Source organism: Lagenorhynchus albirostris, chromosome 7 (genome assembly GCF_949774975.1).
Source record: "Lagenorhynchus albirostris chromosome 7, mLagAlb1.1, whole genome shotgun sequence".
NCBI lineage: Eukaryota > Metazoa > Chordata > Mammalia > Artiodactyla > Delphinidae > Lagenorhynchus > Lagenorhynchus albirostris.
This window is the reverse complement of record NC_083101.1, coordinates 27,521,742-27,534,643: the sequence shown is the minus strand read 5'-3', so window position 1 is coordinate 27,534,643 and position 12,902 is coordinate 27,521,742. Positions and strand designations below refer to the sequence as shown.

Genomic DNA, 12,902 nt, shown 5'->3' with positions numbered 1-12,902 from the left:
GGAGTTCTCCATGTAAAGAAGGATGGGAGAGCCATTACAAATAGAGGAAACAGCCTATGTAAAGGGAATGAGCTATGTGTATGTTTAGAAGAGGAGTACACTAAGTAGAGACCGAAGGAAACACAAAGGTCCTGAGGCAGGAACTCGCCTGGCAGTTTTGAAACAGCAAAGAGATCACTGTGGCTGTAGAGGAGTGAGAGAGGAGAATAGTAAGTAAGGTCAGAGAGTTCTATATTTTTTATGGCCTTGTAAGCCACTATAAAGGCTTTGGCTTTTATTCTGAATGAGACTGGGGACTCTAGGAAGGTTTTGAGCTGAAATGTGACACGACCTGACATTTTTTAATAAAAAGAAGTAGTGCGGATGCTCCGTTGAGAACAGATTGTAGGGGCATGGGCTGAAACAGACCAGTTAGAAGGTGTTCTAGTAATTTACATGAGATGATGATGGCTTGGACACAGGAGCTAGTGGTGGAGTTTGTGAGAAATGGAAAGTAGAGTTATCAGGATTTGTTGATGGGCTAGATGTGGGGTATGAAAGACAGAAAAGAGTCAGGGATAATGCTAGGTTTTTTTCTGTGTGTGTGTGGCTGTGCTGGGTTTTTGTTGCTGTGTGTGGGCTTTCTCTGGTTGTGGTGAGCGGGGGGCTACTCTTCTTTGCGGTGCGCAGGCATCTCATTGTTGTGGCTTCTCTTGTTGCAGAGCACGGGCTCTAGGCACGCGGGCTTCAGTAGTTGTGGCACGTGGGCTCAGTAACTGTGGCTTGTGGGCTCTAGAGCGCAGGCTCAGTAGTTGTGGCGCACGGGCTTAGTTGCTCTGCGGCATGTGGGATCTTCCCGGGCCAGGGATCAAACCCGTGTCCTCTGCATTGGCAGGTGGATCCTTAACCACTGCGCCACCAGGGAAGCCCCAATGCTAGTATTTTTGACCTAGATAATTGGAAGGGAGAAGTTGCTGTTTAACGAGATGGGAAAGACTAGAGGAAGCAAGTTTGAAGAATGGTGAAGATCAGGAGTTTTTTTGTACATACTAAGTTTGAGATGCCTATCTGACGTCCAAATGAAGAAGGTGAATAGACATTTGAATATATAAGTCTGGAGTACAAAGGACTGATGTGGTTGAGAATATAAACTGGGGGTTGTAAGCATATAGATTGTATTTAAAGCTGTGAGTGGATGAGTTACCAAGGAAGTAAACATAGAGTAAAAAGAGGAGGAGAAAAATCTCATGGTCTGAGCTTTGGGACCCTCCAACATGTCATGGAGCTGAGAAGAAGTAGCAAATGGGACCAAGGAGTAGTTGGAGAGAAATAGCAGGAAACCAGAAGTATGGGGATCCTGAGAGCCAAGTGAATGAAGTGTTTAGGTGAGGCAGAGGTGATAAATAATTCTTGATAGATCAAATAAGACAAGAACTCATAGTTGACCATTGGATTTAGCAATATGGAGGTTACTGGTGAACTTGATGAATACTTGGCAGAGTGAACTTAAGCTCAAGTAAGTACATGACAGGAGAGAAATTGGAGGGAGTGAGAATGGACTACCCATTAAGAGTTTTGCTGTAAAGGGGGACAGAAAATTGTTAGTTGGGAAAAGAGAAGTCAAGACGGGTTTTCTGTTTTAATTATTTAAGATAGGAGAAATAATATCATATTTGTATACTGATGGGAGTGATCCAATAGAGAAAACAAATTAAACAACTCAGAAATTTAGTTTTATCTACTAATGTAGGGCTATGGTGAGCAACAAGTGGCTATATTATAGAATTTGCAATCTTTTTTCAAGGATGAGGATCGCAAAGCTGCCTCTGATGTTTTGTAAATATCCTTGGTATATTTTCTTTGTAAAAAATTAATTTATTATTCAAATATTGTTGATTTACAGTATTATATTTGTTTCAGGTGTACAACATAGTGATTCAATATTTTTATAGATTATACTCCATTTAAAGTTGTTATAAAATATTGGCAGTATTTCCCTGTGCTGTACAATATATCTTCATAACTCATTTATTTTATACATAGTAGTTTGTGCTTCTTAATCCTCTACCCGTATCTTGCCCCTCCCCACTTCCCTCTCCCCACTGCTAACCACTAGTTTGTTCTTTATGAGTCTGTTTATGTTTTGTCATATTCATTCATTATTTTTTAGATTCCACATATAAATGATATCATATAGTATTTGACTTTCTCTGTCTGACTTATTTCACTAAGCATAATATCCTCTAGGTTCATCCATATTGCAAATGGCAGGATTTCCTTTTTATGACTGAGTAGTATTCCTGTGTGTGTGTGTGTGTGTGTGTGTGTGTGTGTGTGTGTGTGTGTGTGTGTGTGTGTGTGTGTGTGTGTGTGTGTATGCGCCACATCATCTTTTTCCATTCGTCTGTTGATGGGCACTTAGGTTGCTTCCAAATCTTGGCTATTGTAAGTAATGCTGCTATGAACATTGGGATGTATGTATCTTTTCGAATAAGTGTTTTCATTTTCTTCGGACATATAACCAGGAGTGCTCTTGCTGAATCCTAGAGAAATATTCCTTGGTGTTAAAATGTTACTGTTTGAGTTGCAGAGCTTGTGAGGAGAGACCAGTTCTGGTTCTACCTTAATCACTCAGTATACCTTTCTTCCTTCCTTCCCTCCAATTAGCAAACTGTTATTAAGCATTTTACTAGTTGTCAAGCACTATGCTAGATACTGGTGATACAAAGGTGGATTGGATTTGGTCCCTGCCCTTGAGTTTACAGTTTAATGGGGAAATGAGTCTCCTGTTTAGGAACTTGGAGCACATTTCATTTGCGGGGTGAGAATAATCTTACTGCTTTTCAAAATCCTTCCATCTAACAGATAAAGAGCACATTCAAGGCATAAGAAACTTCTTTGAGCTTGAAACATTCTTCCTCTTGTCTCTAGACCATCAGACATTCTTTCTCCTGTGACTTTCAAAGTGTTTTGGTGATTAACACGTGAAGAACTGATAATACTTTTTTCCTTCTGATTCTCTAGACCTGAATGTTTTTAAAAATATTCTTTAAAAAATAACTCAACATTTGCAAGTATGATATATGTTATGAAAAGTGTGGGCATTGGAGCTCTCTGTGGAACAGAAATAATAATGCCTACTTTGCAGGATAGTTATGCAAGATAGATGAGAATACATAATTCATATGTGGAAGTACACTTAGAAGCTGCTCAATAATTATTATACTTTCTTATCACTTTGCCAAGGTCTGCAAACACTAAGTCAGTGTGTGGAGGTAAGCTGAAGTTAGGGATATGGAGCTAAATGGATAAACACTAATTCTAAAGAGATAGCAAAGAGTTTACTGTTCATTGATGGAAATTAATTGGTTCAGAGATGTTGACCGTATTTATTTAATTAAGTGATGACACTTAATTAAATTATAGCAATCTGTAAGTGTTTTCCGTCTTGGGTAGTTGTATTATGTACTTGTAGAATACTTAGCTCATGACTGTATGAAAATAGGTATTTAGATAATGCTTTTTAATGATTATGAACCAGTTATATAGATTGAATCATACCTACCCTAAATGGAATATTGCATGCTGGGCTTTGAATTTACTACAATTTTTTTTTTAATCTTCCTAGAATGGAGCTGGTTTATCAAAATCCAAAGGAAGCCGAATTGGATTTGATGGCACACAGTGGGTATGTATGATAATCAAGAACTTCCTCAATTGCCATGTTCATTTAGTTCATTCATTTATATACTTAATAAGTATTTGTTGAATGATGACAATGATAATAGCTAGCTTTGTGAAAACAGGTAGTAGGTGATAGAAAGGAAGAGGCAGACCCTGTGCCAAGTGCTTTACATGCAGTATCTCATTTAGTCCTTGTGCAAACTTTAAGAAGTCAGTACATATGTTTATCCTCAGTTCACTTAGAAAGATTAAGGTTGGTTGGCTAATAAGTGGCTGAGTCCAGATTCTAACTGCTTGCCTCCAAAATCCTCATTCACTGAGCTGTGGTGCTTCCCCAAGTGAATAAATATGTGAATCAGAATTGAACCAAGAATAAAGGTAAATAGGAGTACCTATTTACCTAGTAAATTTACCTAGTAAATAGGAGTTTAGGAGTAAAAATCTATTCAACATGTTTTCTTTTTTTTTGGCTGTGCCGCAGGGCTTATGGGATCTTAGTTCCCCAACCAGGTATCAAACCCGGGTCCCCCGGCAGTGGAAGCACAGAGTCCTAACCACTGGACCACCAGGGAATCCCATGTTTTCTTTTTAAGATAAGGAAAATTAGCAATATGTACAATAAATCCCTGTTTCACAGCCTGTACATTTATACAATTTATAAAATATATTTTCTTTTTTCTAATCAAATTTAGAATGAAAAACAATGCTAAAAAATTACATTTATCCTGTTAGCATACATATTGGATATGACTAGTTATTTCTTGTGGATACACTTCAATCTTTGGCTTTTCTTTAACCAGAGACATGAGAGGCTTTAGATTAGAAGTGAGTTTTCAAATCACCAAGCAGCTATAAAGTAGTGATAATTTTAGGTCATTGCTGATACCAATTGGATTTGAACTATGTTTAAAAAGTAAAGTCTGAGATATCCTATATCAGACTCCTCAACTATCAGGTCTAGAAGTATCAATGTAAACTTTTAATTTATTAAAAGTAGCAGTTCTGCTTTGTGAACTTAGGGTAGTCTGAGGGGAAAGGGAAGCCCTATCTCTTTCATTCAGGGAATGACCCTTGAGGTGGGAGAAAATAACAGATTGTTTTAAAAGGGTTGACTTCCAAGATAAATGAGCAAAAAATTACGGAGCAGCTTACTACATTCAGTGAGTTCTCTTTGTTAATTACATTGCATGGTACTGAAAATCCCTCCGTATAATATTTGCAAAGTCATAGGGAAGGGAGAAGTAGTACTAAAATACTTTTGTTCTAATATTTTAGAAGGAACGAAAAAATGAAATGTCATCAATAGATGTGATACTGAACCCTGATAAAATCCTAGAATGAGTTATTAAACAGATAATTTGAGGGGCTTAGAAGAGAAAATATGATGATTATTAGGAACTAGGTGTTCACTAAGAACATGTCCTGCCAAGCCCTTGTAGAAGAATGGACTGTTACAGTCTCATTGTATCCTTTTTTCAACAAGACGTTTTTCTTTCCTGTAAACAAAATGAATTACTGAAGGTCAGATGATAATAGTCATGTTGATTAAGAATTAATTGGATTTAGAGTCAATTGGACATCTATGTCCAGGGAACCTTGATGATTGCATTGATAACAACCTGGAAGGCATATTTAGAAGGTGAGTTGTAGAATCTCTCCTTGACCCTGCCCTAATCTATATTTATATCAATAATCATAATGAAGCTGTGTGTTCATCAAGTTGAAAGAGATTCATTCAACAAACACTAAGCTGAAAGAGATTCATTCAACAGACATTTATTAAGCACCTTATATGTACTAGTATCTGTCATCTCATCATCTTCCTTCCTCTTTTATTCTCCTAGTGTAAAGCACAGAAAGTAATAGCCATGAAAGAAAAAAATTTTGATAAATTAGGCTCTCAAAATTTAAAACTTCTGCTCATCAAAAGCCACCATTAAGAAAATGAATAGCTAATGCCACAGATTACAAAATATTTGCAAAACATGTATCTGATGAAAGATTGGTATCAAGGATAAATGAAGAACTGCAATTCAGTAATAGACTTTTTTGTTCATAATCTTTATCAAATTCAACAAGTGTTGTATTCCTGATTTGCTAAGAGGTTTTAATCATAAATAGATATTGAATTTTGTCAAATATTTTTTTGTGTTGAAATTATCATAGAGTTTTTCCCCTTTACTCTGTTGATACAGTGAATTTTATTGATTGATTTTCAAATGCTGCCTTTCATTCCTGGGATAAACCCTACTTGGTCATGCATGATATTTCCTTTTTTTTCTTTTTTTGGTCCTTTTTTTAAAAACTACAGGAATTGATTTTTTAGTATCTTGTTAAGTATTATTGCATCTGTGTTCATGAGGGATGGTGGTATATAATTTTCTTTTTTTGTAATGTCTTTGTCAGGTTTTGCTATTAGGATTACACTGGCCTCATAAAATGAGTTTGGAAGGATTTCCTCCTGCTCAGTTTTCTGAAAGAGTTTTTGTACACTGGTATTATTTCTTCTTAAAGCTTTGATAGAATTCACCAGTGAACCATCTGAGTCTAGAGTTTTTTCTTGTTGTTTTGATGGCAGGTTTTTTTTTTTTTAATACATAACAAATTCAATTCTGTTAATAGTTATAGGGCAAGTCAGATTTCCTGTTTCATCTTGTGGTAGTTTTCTTAATCATGTTTTTAAAGAAATTTGTCCATTTCATCTGTTATTGAATTTGGGGACATAATTGTTTATTCTAACTTTTTACTTAGTTGGCTTTCCCACTAAGAGATGATAAACTCTTCTAGAATAGAGATTATTATATTCTTGGTATTTGCATAATACTCTACAGTAAAAACAAAGGATAAGAGACTGATTCCTGCCTTTATCTCATTTTTTAAATTTTTATAACTCTTGATACTCTATTTATTTATCTTGTATATGTTTTTATAAGTTTCCTCAGATTTTGTAAATAAGAATTTATCCTTAATTCCCTGAAACATCTTTTTTTGATGGCATATGTCCCTTTGAAATCATTATTGCTTTCACTAAAGTAGACTTTTAAGCAATAATGTATTTCAGTTATTCTATTTAACTTGACTACACTTAGGTATTATTTACTCCTAAGTGTGATTGTTGTTTCAATTCTAATTTTGAAATTTATTTTTTCCAGTAGGATGTTCTGTTTACCACTCAACAGAATTATATTTTTAAATATTACAGTATTATTAGAAAATCAAACTGTAGATAGGAATGGTCAGGCAGGCGATGTATTTTAGTTTGTCTTTTGACTGGCAAGATTATTAAGCAGTATTTCAAATATGAAGAAAAGTGGCACATACAACTGATTTTTGGTTTCAGAAAGGTTGACATGACTGATTTTTGAAAACTGAAAAGGCTGGTATTTCCTGTCCCACTTTTGCTTGAAAAGATTTAGCTACTACCAAGGGAATAATTTGTAAGCCCAAAGTTCTTATTTCAGATACTACTTCCTCTATGAAGATTTTGTTATCCTTTTGATGTACAGTTAATTAGTAGCTATTGTTCTGTACTTTATAATAGGTTGCATATATTTCTACTATAGCATATTTTACGTTGTATTGTAAATATTTGTTCGTCTTTCTCAGTAGACTGTGTACTTCTTGAGAACAGGGACAATGTATTATTTATTTGTGGGTTTTATTTTTTTAGCAAACTAATAAGCATGCAATCTACTGAGTAAGCAGTCTAGATATCCTTATAAAATTAATGAATAAAAATTTAATAAGATAAATTATTGTATTGGTTTAGAAGAACTAAGGGGATTCTTTTCCTCTCAAACAGCGCACAGTTAAAAAATTTATTATGCTAACATCCAGTCAAAATGTACCTGTGTTCCTTATTGATCCTTTGATTCTGGAATTGATTAATAAAAACTTTGAACAAGTCAAGAATGCTTCTCATGGCTCCGCTTCAGAATGCAAGTTTTTCTGTGTTCCAAGAGACTTTACTGCATTTGCACTACAGTATCACCTATGGAAGAATGAGGTAAGATGATTTGCTTTCAGATAATGGAGTGTCTTTTACAAAACAGTATGGGATTAAACCAATTTAAACTGTAAAACATTTTAAAATTTTCATAAAGACTTTTATATATTGTATCAGGAATACCTTAAGCAATAAGTAACAAAACACAATAGTGGCTTAAGCAAATAGGGGACTTATTTTTCTGATATAACAAGAGGTTAAAATGTTGGTGGCTGTTGGTATTAGTGGAGCTGTCCACTGAAGTCAGCATGTGCATCACTGAAATTCTTCCTGCATTTCTCTCATCCTCACAAGGTAGCTGTTGTAGCGCCAGGGTATCATAGTGACACTATCTATCTTATTTTTTTTTAATTACTAATACTGGTGTTTATTATCACCACAAACAAGATGAGAGTTCCATTTTTTTGTACCTTTTTAAAAACTGACTTTTTTCAGCCATTGCATGAAGAGCCATCTTTTATGTCAAGTTATATACATGAATAGGCCAACTGTGTCTCATCCAAACTTTGTCCAAAATTTGGATATCTAATCATTCTTTTTTTTTAATTTCTTATTAGTCATCAGTGTTATACACGTCAGTGTATACATGTCAATCCCAATCACCCAATTCATCACACCACCACCCACACCACCCCGCCGCTTTCCCCACTTGGTGTCCATACGTTTGTTCTCTACATCTGTGTCTCAATTTCTGCCCTGCAAACTGGTTCATCTGTACTGTTTCTCTAGGTTCCACATATATGTGTTAATATACGATATTTGTTTTTCTTTTTCTGACTTACTTCACTTTATATGACAGTCTCTAGATCCATCCACGTCTCAACAAATGACCCAATTTTGTTCCTTTTTATGGCTGAGTAATATTCCATTGTATATATGTACCACATCTTCTTTATCCATTCCTCTGTCGATGGGCATGTAGGTTGCTTCCTTGACCTGGCTATTGTAAATAGTGCTGCAAGGAACATTGGCGTGCATGTGTCTTTTTGAATTATGGTTTTCTCTGGGTATAGGCCCAGTAGTGGGATTGCTGGATCATATGGTAATTCTATTTTTAGTTTTTTAAGGAACCTCCATACTGTTCTCCATAGCGTCTGTATCAATTGACATTCTCACCAACTGTGCAAGAGGGTTCCCTTTTCTCCACACCCTCTCCAGCATTTGTTGTTTGTAGATTTTCTGATAATGCCCATTCTAACTGGTGTGAGGTGATATCTCATTGTAGTTTTGATTTGCATTTCTCTAATGATTAGTGATGTTGAGCAGCTTTTCATGTGCTTCTTGGCAATCTGTATGTCTTCTTTGGAGATATGTCTATTTAGGTCTTCTGCCCATTTTTGGATTGGGTTTTTTTTTTTTTTTTTACTATTGAGCTGCATGAGCTGTTTTTGTATTTTGGAGATTAATCCTTTGTCCGTTGATTTGTTTGCAAATATCTTCTCCCATTCTGAGGGCTGTCCTTTCGTCTTGTTTATGGTTTCCTTTGCTGTGCAAAAGCTTTGAAGTTTGATTAGGTCCCATTTGTTTATTTTTGTTTTTATTTCCATTACTCTAGGAGGTGGATCAAAAAAGATCTTGCTGTGATTTATGTCAAAGAGTGTTCTTCCTATGTTTTCCTCTAAGAGTTTTATAGTGTCTGGCCCTACATTTAGGTCTCTAATCCATTTTGAGTTTATTTTTGTGTATGATGTTAGGGAGTGTTCTAATTTCATTCTTTTACATGTAGCTGTCCAGTTTTCCCAGCACCACTTATTGAAGGACTGTCTTTTCTGCATTGTATATCCTTGCCTCCTTTATCATAGATTACTTGACCATAGGTGCGTGGGTTTATCTCTGTGCTTTCTATCTTGTTCCATTAATCTGTGTTTCTTTTTTTGTGCCAGTACCGTATTGTCTTGATGACTGTAGCTTTATAGTATAGTCTGAAGTCAGGGAGTCTGATTCCTCCAGCTCCTTTTTTTTCCCTCAAGACTGCTTTGGCTATTCGGGGTCTTTTGTGTCTCCATACAAATTTTAAGATCTTTTGTTCTAGTTCCATAAAAAATGCCATTGGTAATTTGATAGGGATTGCATTGAATCTGTAGTTGCTTTGGGTAGTATAGTCATTTTCACAATATTGATTCTTCCAATCCAAGAACGTGGTCTATCTCTCCGTCTGTTGGTATCATCTTTAATTTGTTTCATCAGTGTCTTATAGTTGTCTGCATACAGGTCTTTTGTCTCCCTAGGTAGGTGTATTCCTAGGTATTTTATTCTTTTTGTTGCAATGGTAAATGGGAGTGTTTCCTTAATTTCTATTTCAGATTTTTCATCATTAGCGTATAGGAATGCAACAGATTTCTGTGCATTAATTTTGTAACCTGCAACTTTACCAAATTCATTGATTAGCTCTAGTAGTTTTCTGGTAGCATCTTTAGGATTCTCTATTTATAGTCTCATGTCATCTGCAAACAGTGACAGTTTTACTTGTTCATTTCTAATTTGTATTCCTTTTATTTCTTTTTCATCTCTGATTGCTGTGGCTAGGACTTCCAGAACTATGTTGAATAATAGTGGTGAGAGTGGACATCCTTATCTTGTTCCTCATCTTAGAGGAAATGGTTTCAGTTTTTCACCATTGAGAATGATGTTGGCTGTGGGTTTGTCATATATGGCCTTTATTATGTTGAAGTAGGTTCCCTCTGTGCCCACTTTCTGGAGAGTTTTTATCATAAATCGGTGTTGAATTTTGTCAAAAGCTTTTCCTGCATCTATTGAGATGATCATATGGTTTTTATTCTTCAGTTTGTTAATATGGTGTATCACATTGATTGATTTGTGTATATTGAAGAATCCTTGCATCCCTTGGATAAACCCCACTTGATCATGGTGTATGATCCTTTTAATGTGCTGTTGGATTCTGTTTGCTAGTATTTTGTTGAGGATTTTTGCATCTATATTCATCAGTGATATTGGTCTGTAATTTTCTTTTTTTGTAGTATCTTTGTCTGATTTGGTATCAGGGTAATGGTGGCCTCATAGAATGAGTTTGGGAGTGTTCCTTCCTCTGCAATTTTTGGGAAGAGTTTGAGAAGAATGGGTGTTAGCTCTTCTCTAAATGTTTGATAGAATTCACCTGTGAAGCCGTCTGATCCTGGACTTTTGTTTTTTGGAAGATTTTTAATCACAGTTTCAATTTCATTGCTTGTGATTAGTCTGTTCATATTTTCTACTTCTTCTTGGTTCAGTCTTGGAAGGTTATACCTTTCTAAGAATTTGTCCATTTCTTCCAGGTTGTCCATTTTATTGGCATAGAGTTGCCTATAGTAGTCTCTTAGGGTGCTTTGTATTTCTGCGGTGTCTGTTGTAACTTCTCCTTTTTCATTTCTAATTTTATTGATTTGAGTCCTCTCCCTCTTTTTCTTGATGAGTCTGGCTAATGGTTTATCAATTTTGTTTGTCTTCTCAAAGAACCAGCTTTTAGTTTTATTGATCTTTGCTGTTGTTTTCTTTATTTATTTCTGCTCTGATCTTTATGATTTCTTTCTGCTCTGATCTTTATGATTTCTTTCTGCTCTGATCTTTATGATTTCTTTCCTTCTGCTAACTTTGGGTTTTGTTTGTTCTTCTTTCTCTAGTTCCTTTAGGAGTAAGGTTAGATTGTTTATTTGAGATTTTTCTTGTTTCTTGTTTCTTATAGCTTGTATAGCTATAAACTTCCCTTTTAGAACTGCTTTTGCTGCATCCCATAGGTTTTGGATCGTTGTGTGTTCATTGTCATTTGTCTCTAGGTATTTTTTGATTTCCTCTTTGATTTCTTCAGTGATCTCTTGGTTATTTAGTAACGTATTGTTTAGCCTCCATGTGTTTGTGTTTTTTATGTTTTTTTCCCTGTAATTCATTTCTAATTTCATAGCGTTGTGGTCAGAAAAGATACTTGATATGATTTCAGTTTTCTTAAAGTTACTGAGGCTTGATTTGTGACCCAAGATGTGATCTATCCTGGAGAATGTTCTGTGCACACTTGAGAAGAAAGTGTAATCTGCTGTTTTTGGATGGAATGTCCTATAAATATCAATTAAATCTGTCTGGTCTGTTGTGTCATAAAGCTTCTGTTTCCTTATTTATTTTCATTTTGGATGATCTGTCCATTGGTGTAAGTGTGGTGTTAAAGTCCCCCACTATTATTGTGTTACTGTCGATTTCCTCTTGTATAGCTGTTAGCAGTTGCCTTATGTATTGAGGTGCTCCTATGTTGGGTGCATATATATTTATAATTGTTATATCTTCTTCTTGGAGTGATCTCCTGGTTGTTATGTAGTGTCCTTCCTCGTCTCTTGTAACATTCTTTATTTTAAAGCCTATTTTATCTGATATGAGTATTGCTACTCCAGCTTTCTTTTGATTTCCATTTGCATGGAATATCTTTTTCCATCCCCTCACTTTCAGTCTGAATGTGTCCCTAGGTCTTAAGTGGGTCTCTTGTAGAGAGCATATATATGGGTCTTGTTTTCATATCCATGTAGCAGGCCTGTGTCTTTTGGTTGGAGCATTTAATCCATTCACGTTTAGGGTAATTATCGATATGTATGTTCCTATTACCATTTTCTTAATTGTTTGGGGTTTGTTTTTGTAGGTCCTTTTCTTCTCCTGTGTTTCCCACTCAGAGCAGTTCCTTTAGCATTTGTTGTAGAGCTGGTTTGGTGGTGCTGAATTCTCTTAGCTTTTGCTTGTCTGTAAAGCTTTTGATTTCTCCATCGAACGTGAATGAGATCCTTGCCAGATAGAGTAATCTTGGTTGTAGTTTCTTCCCTTTCATCACTTTAAGTATATCATGCCACTCCCCTCTGGCTTGTAGAGTTTCTGCTGAGAAATCAGCTGTTAACCTTATGGGAGTTCCCTTGTATGTTATTTGTCGTTTTTCCCTTGCTGCTTTTTTTTTTTTTGTGATACGCGGGCCTCTCACTTTTGTGGCCTCTCCCGTTGCGGAACACAGGCTCCGGACGCGCAGGCCTAGTGGCCATGGCTCACAGGCCCAGCCGCTCCACGGCATGTGGGATCTTCCCAGACTGGGGTACGAACCTGTGTCCCCTGCATCAGCAGGCGGACTCTCAACCACTGTGCCACTACGGAAGCCCTCCCTTGCTGATTTTAATAATTTTTCTTTGTCTTTAATTTTTGCCAGTTTGATTACTGTGTGTCTTGGCGTGTTTCTCCTTGGGTTTATCCTGTATGGAACTCTGCGCTTCCTGGA

The 12,902-nt window shown here is 36.0% G+C and overlaps 1 protein-coding gene across 1 annotated transcript in view; it reads left to right on the top strand.

The window, feature by feature from the left end:
- FKTN (fukutin) overlaps positions 1–12,902 on the top strand; it is a 55,827-nt gene that overhangs the window by 7,239 nt on the left and 35,686 nt on the right. Inside the window, exons 2-3 of the mRNA XM_060154693.1 lie at positions 3,608–3,667; positions 7,466–7,669. Coding sequence (XP_060010676.1) covers positions 3,608–3,667; positions 7,466–7,669 — 264 coding nt within the window. The remainder of the gene's footprint in view (positions 1–3,607; positions 3,668–7,465; positions 7,670–12,902) is intronic.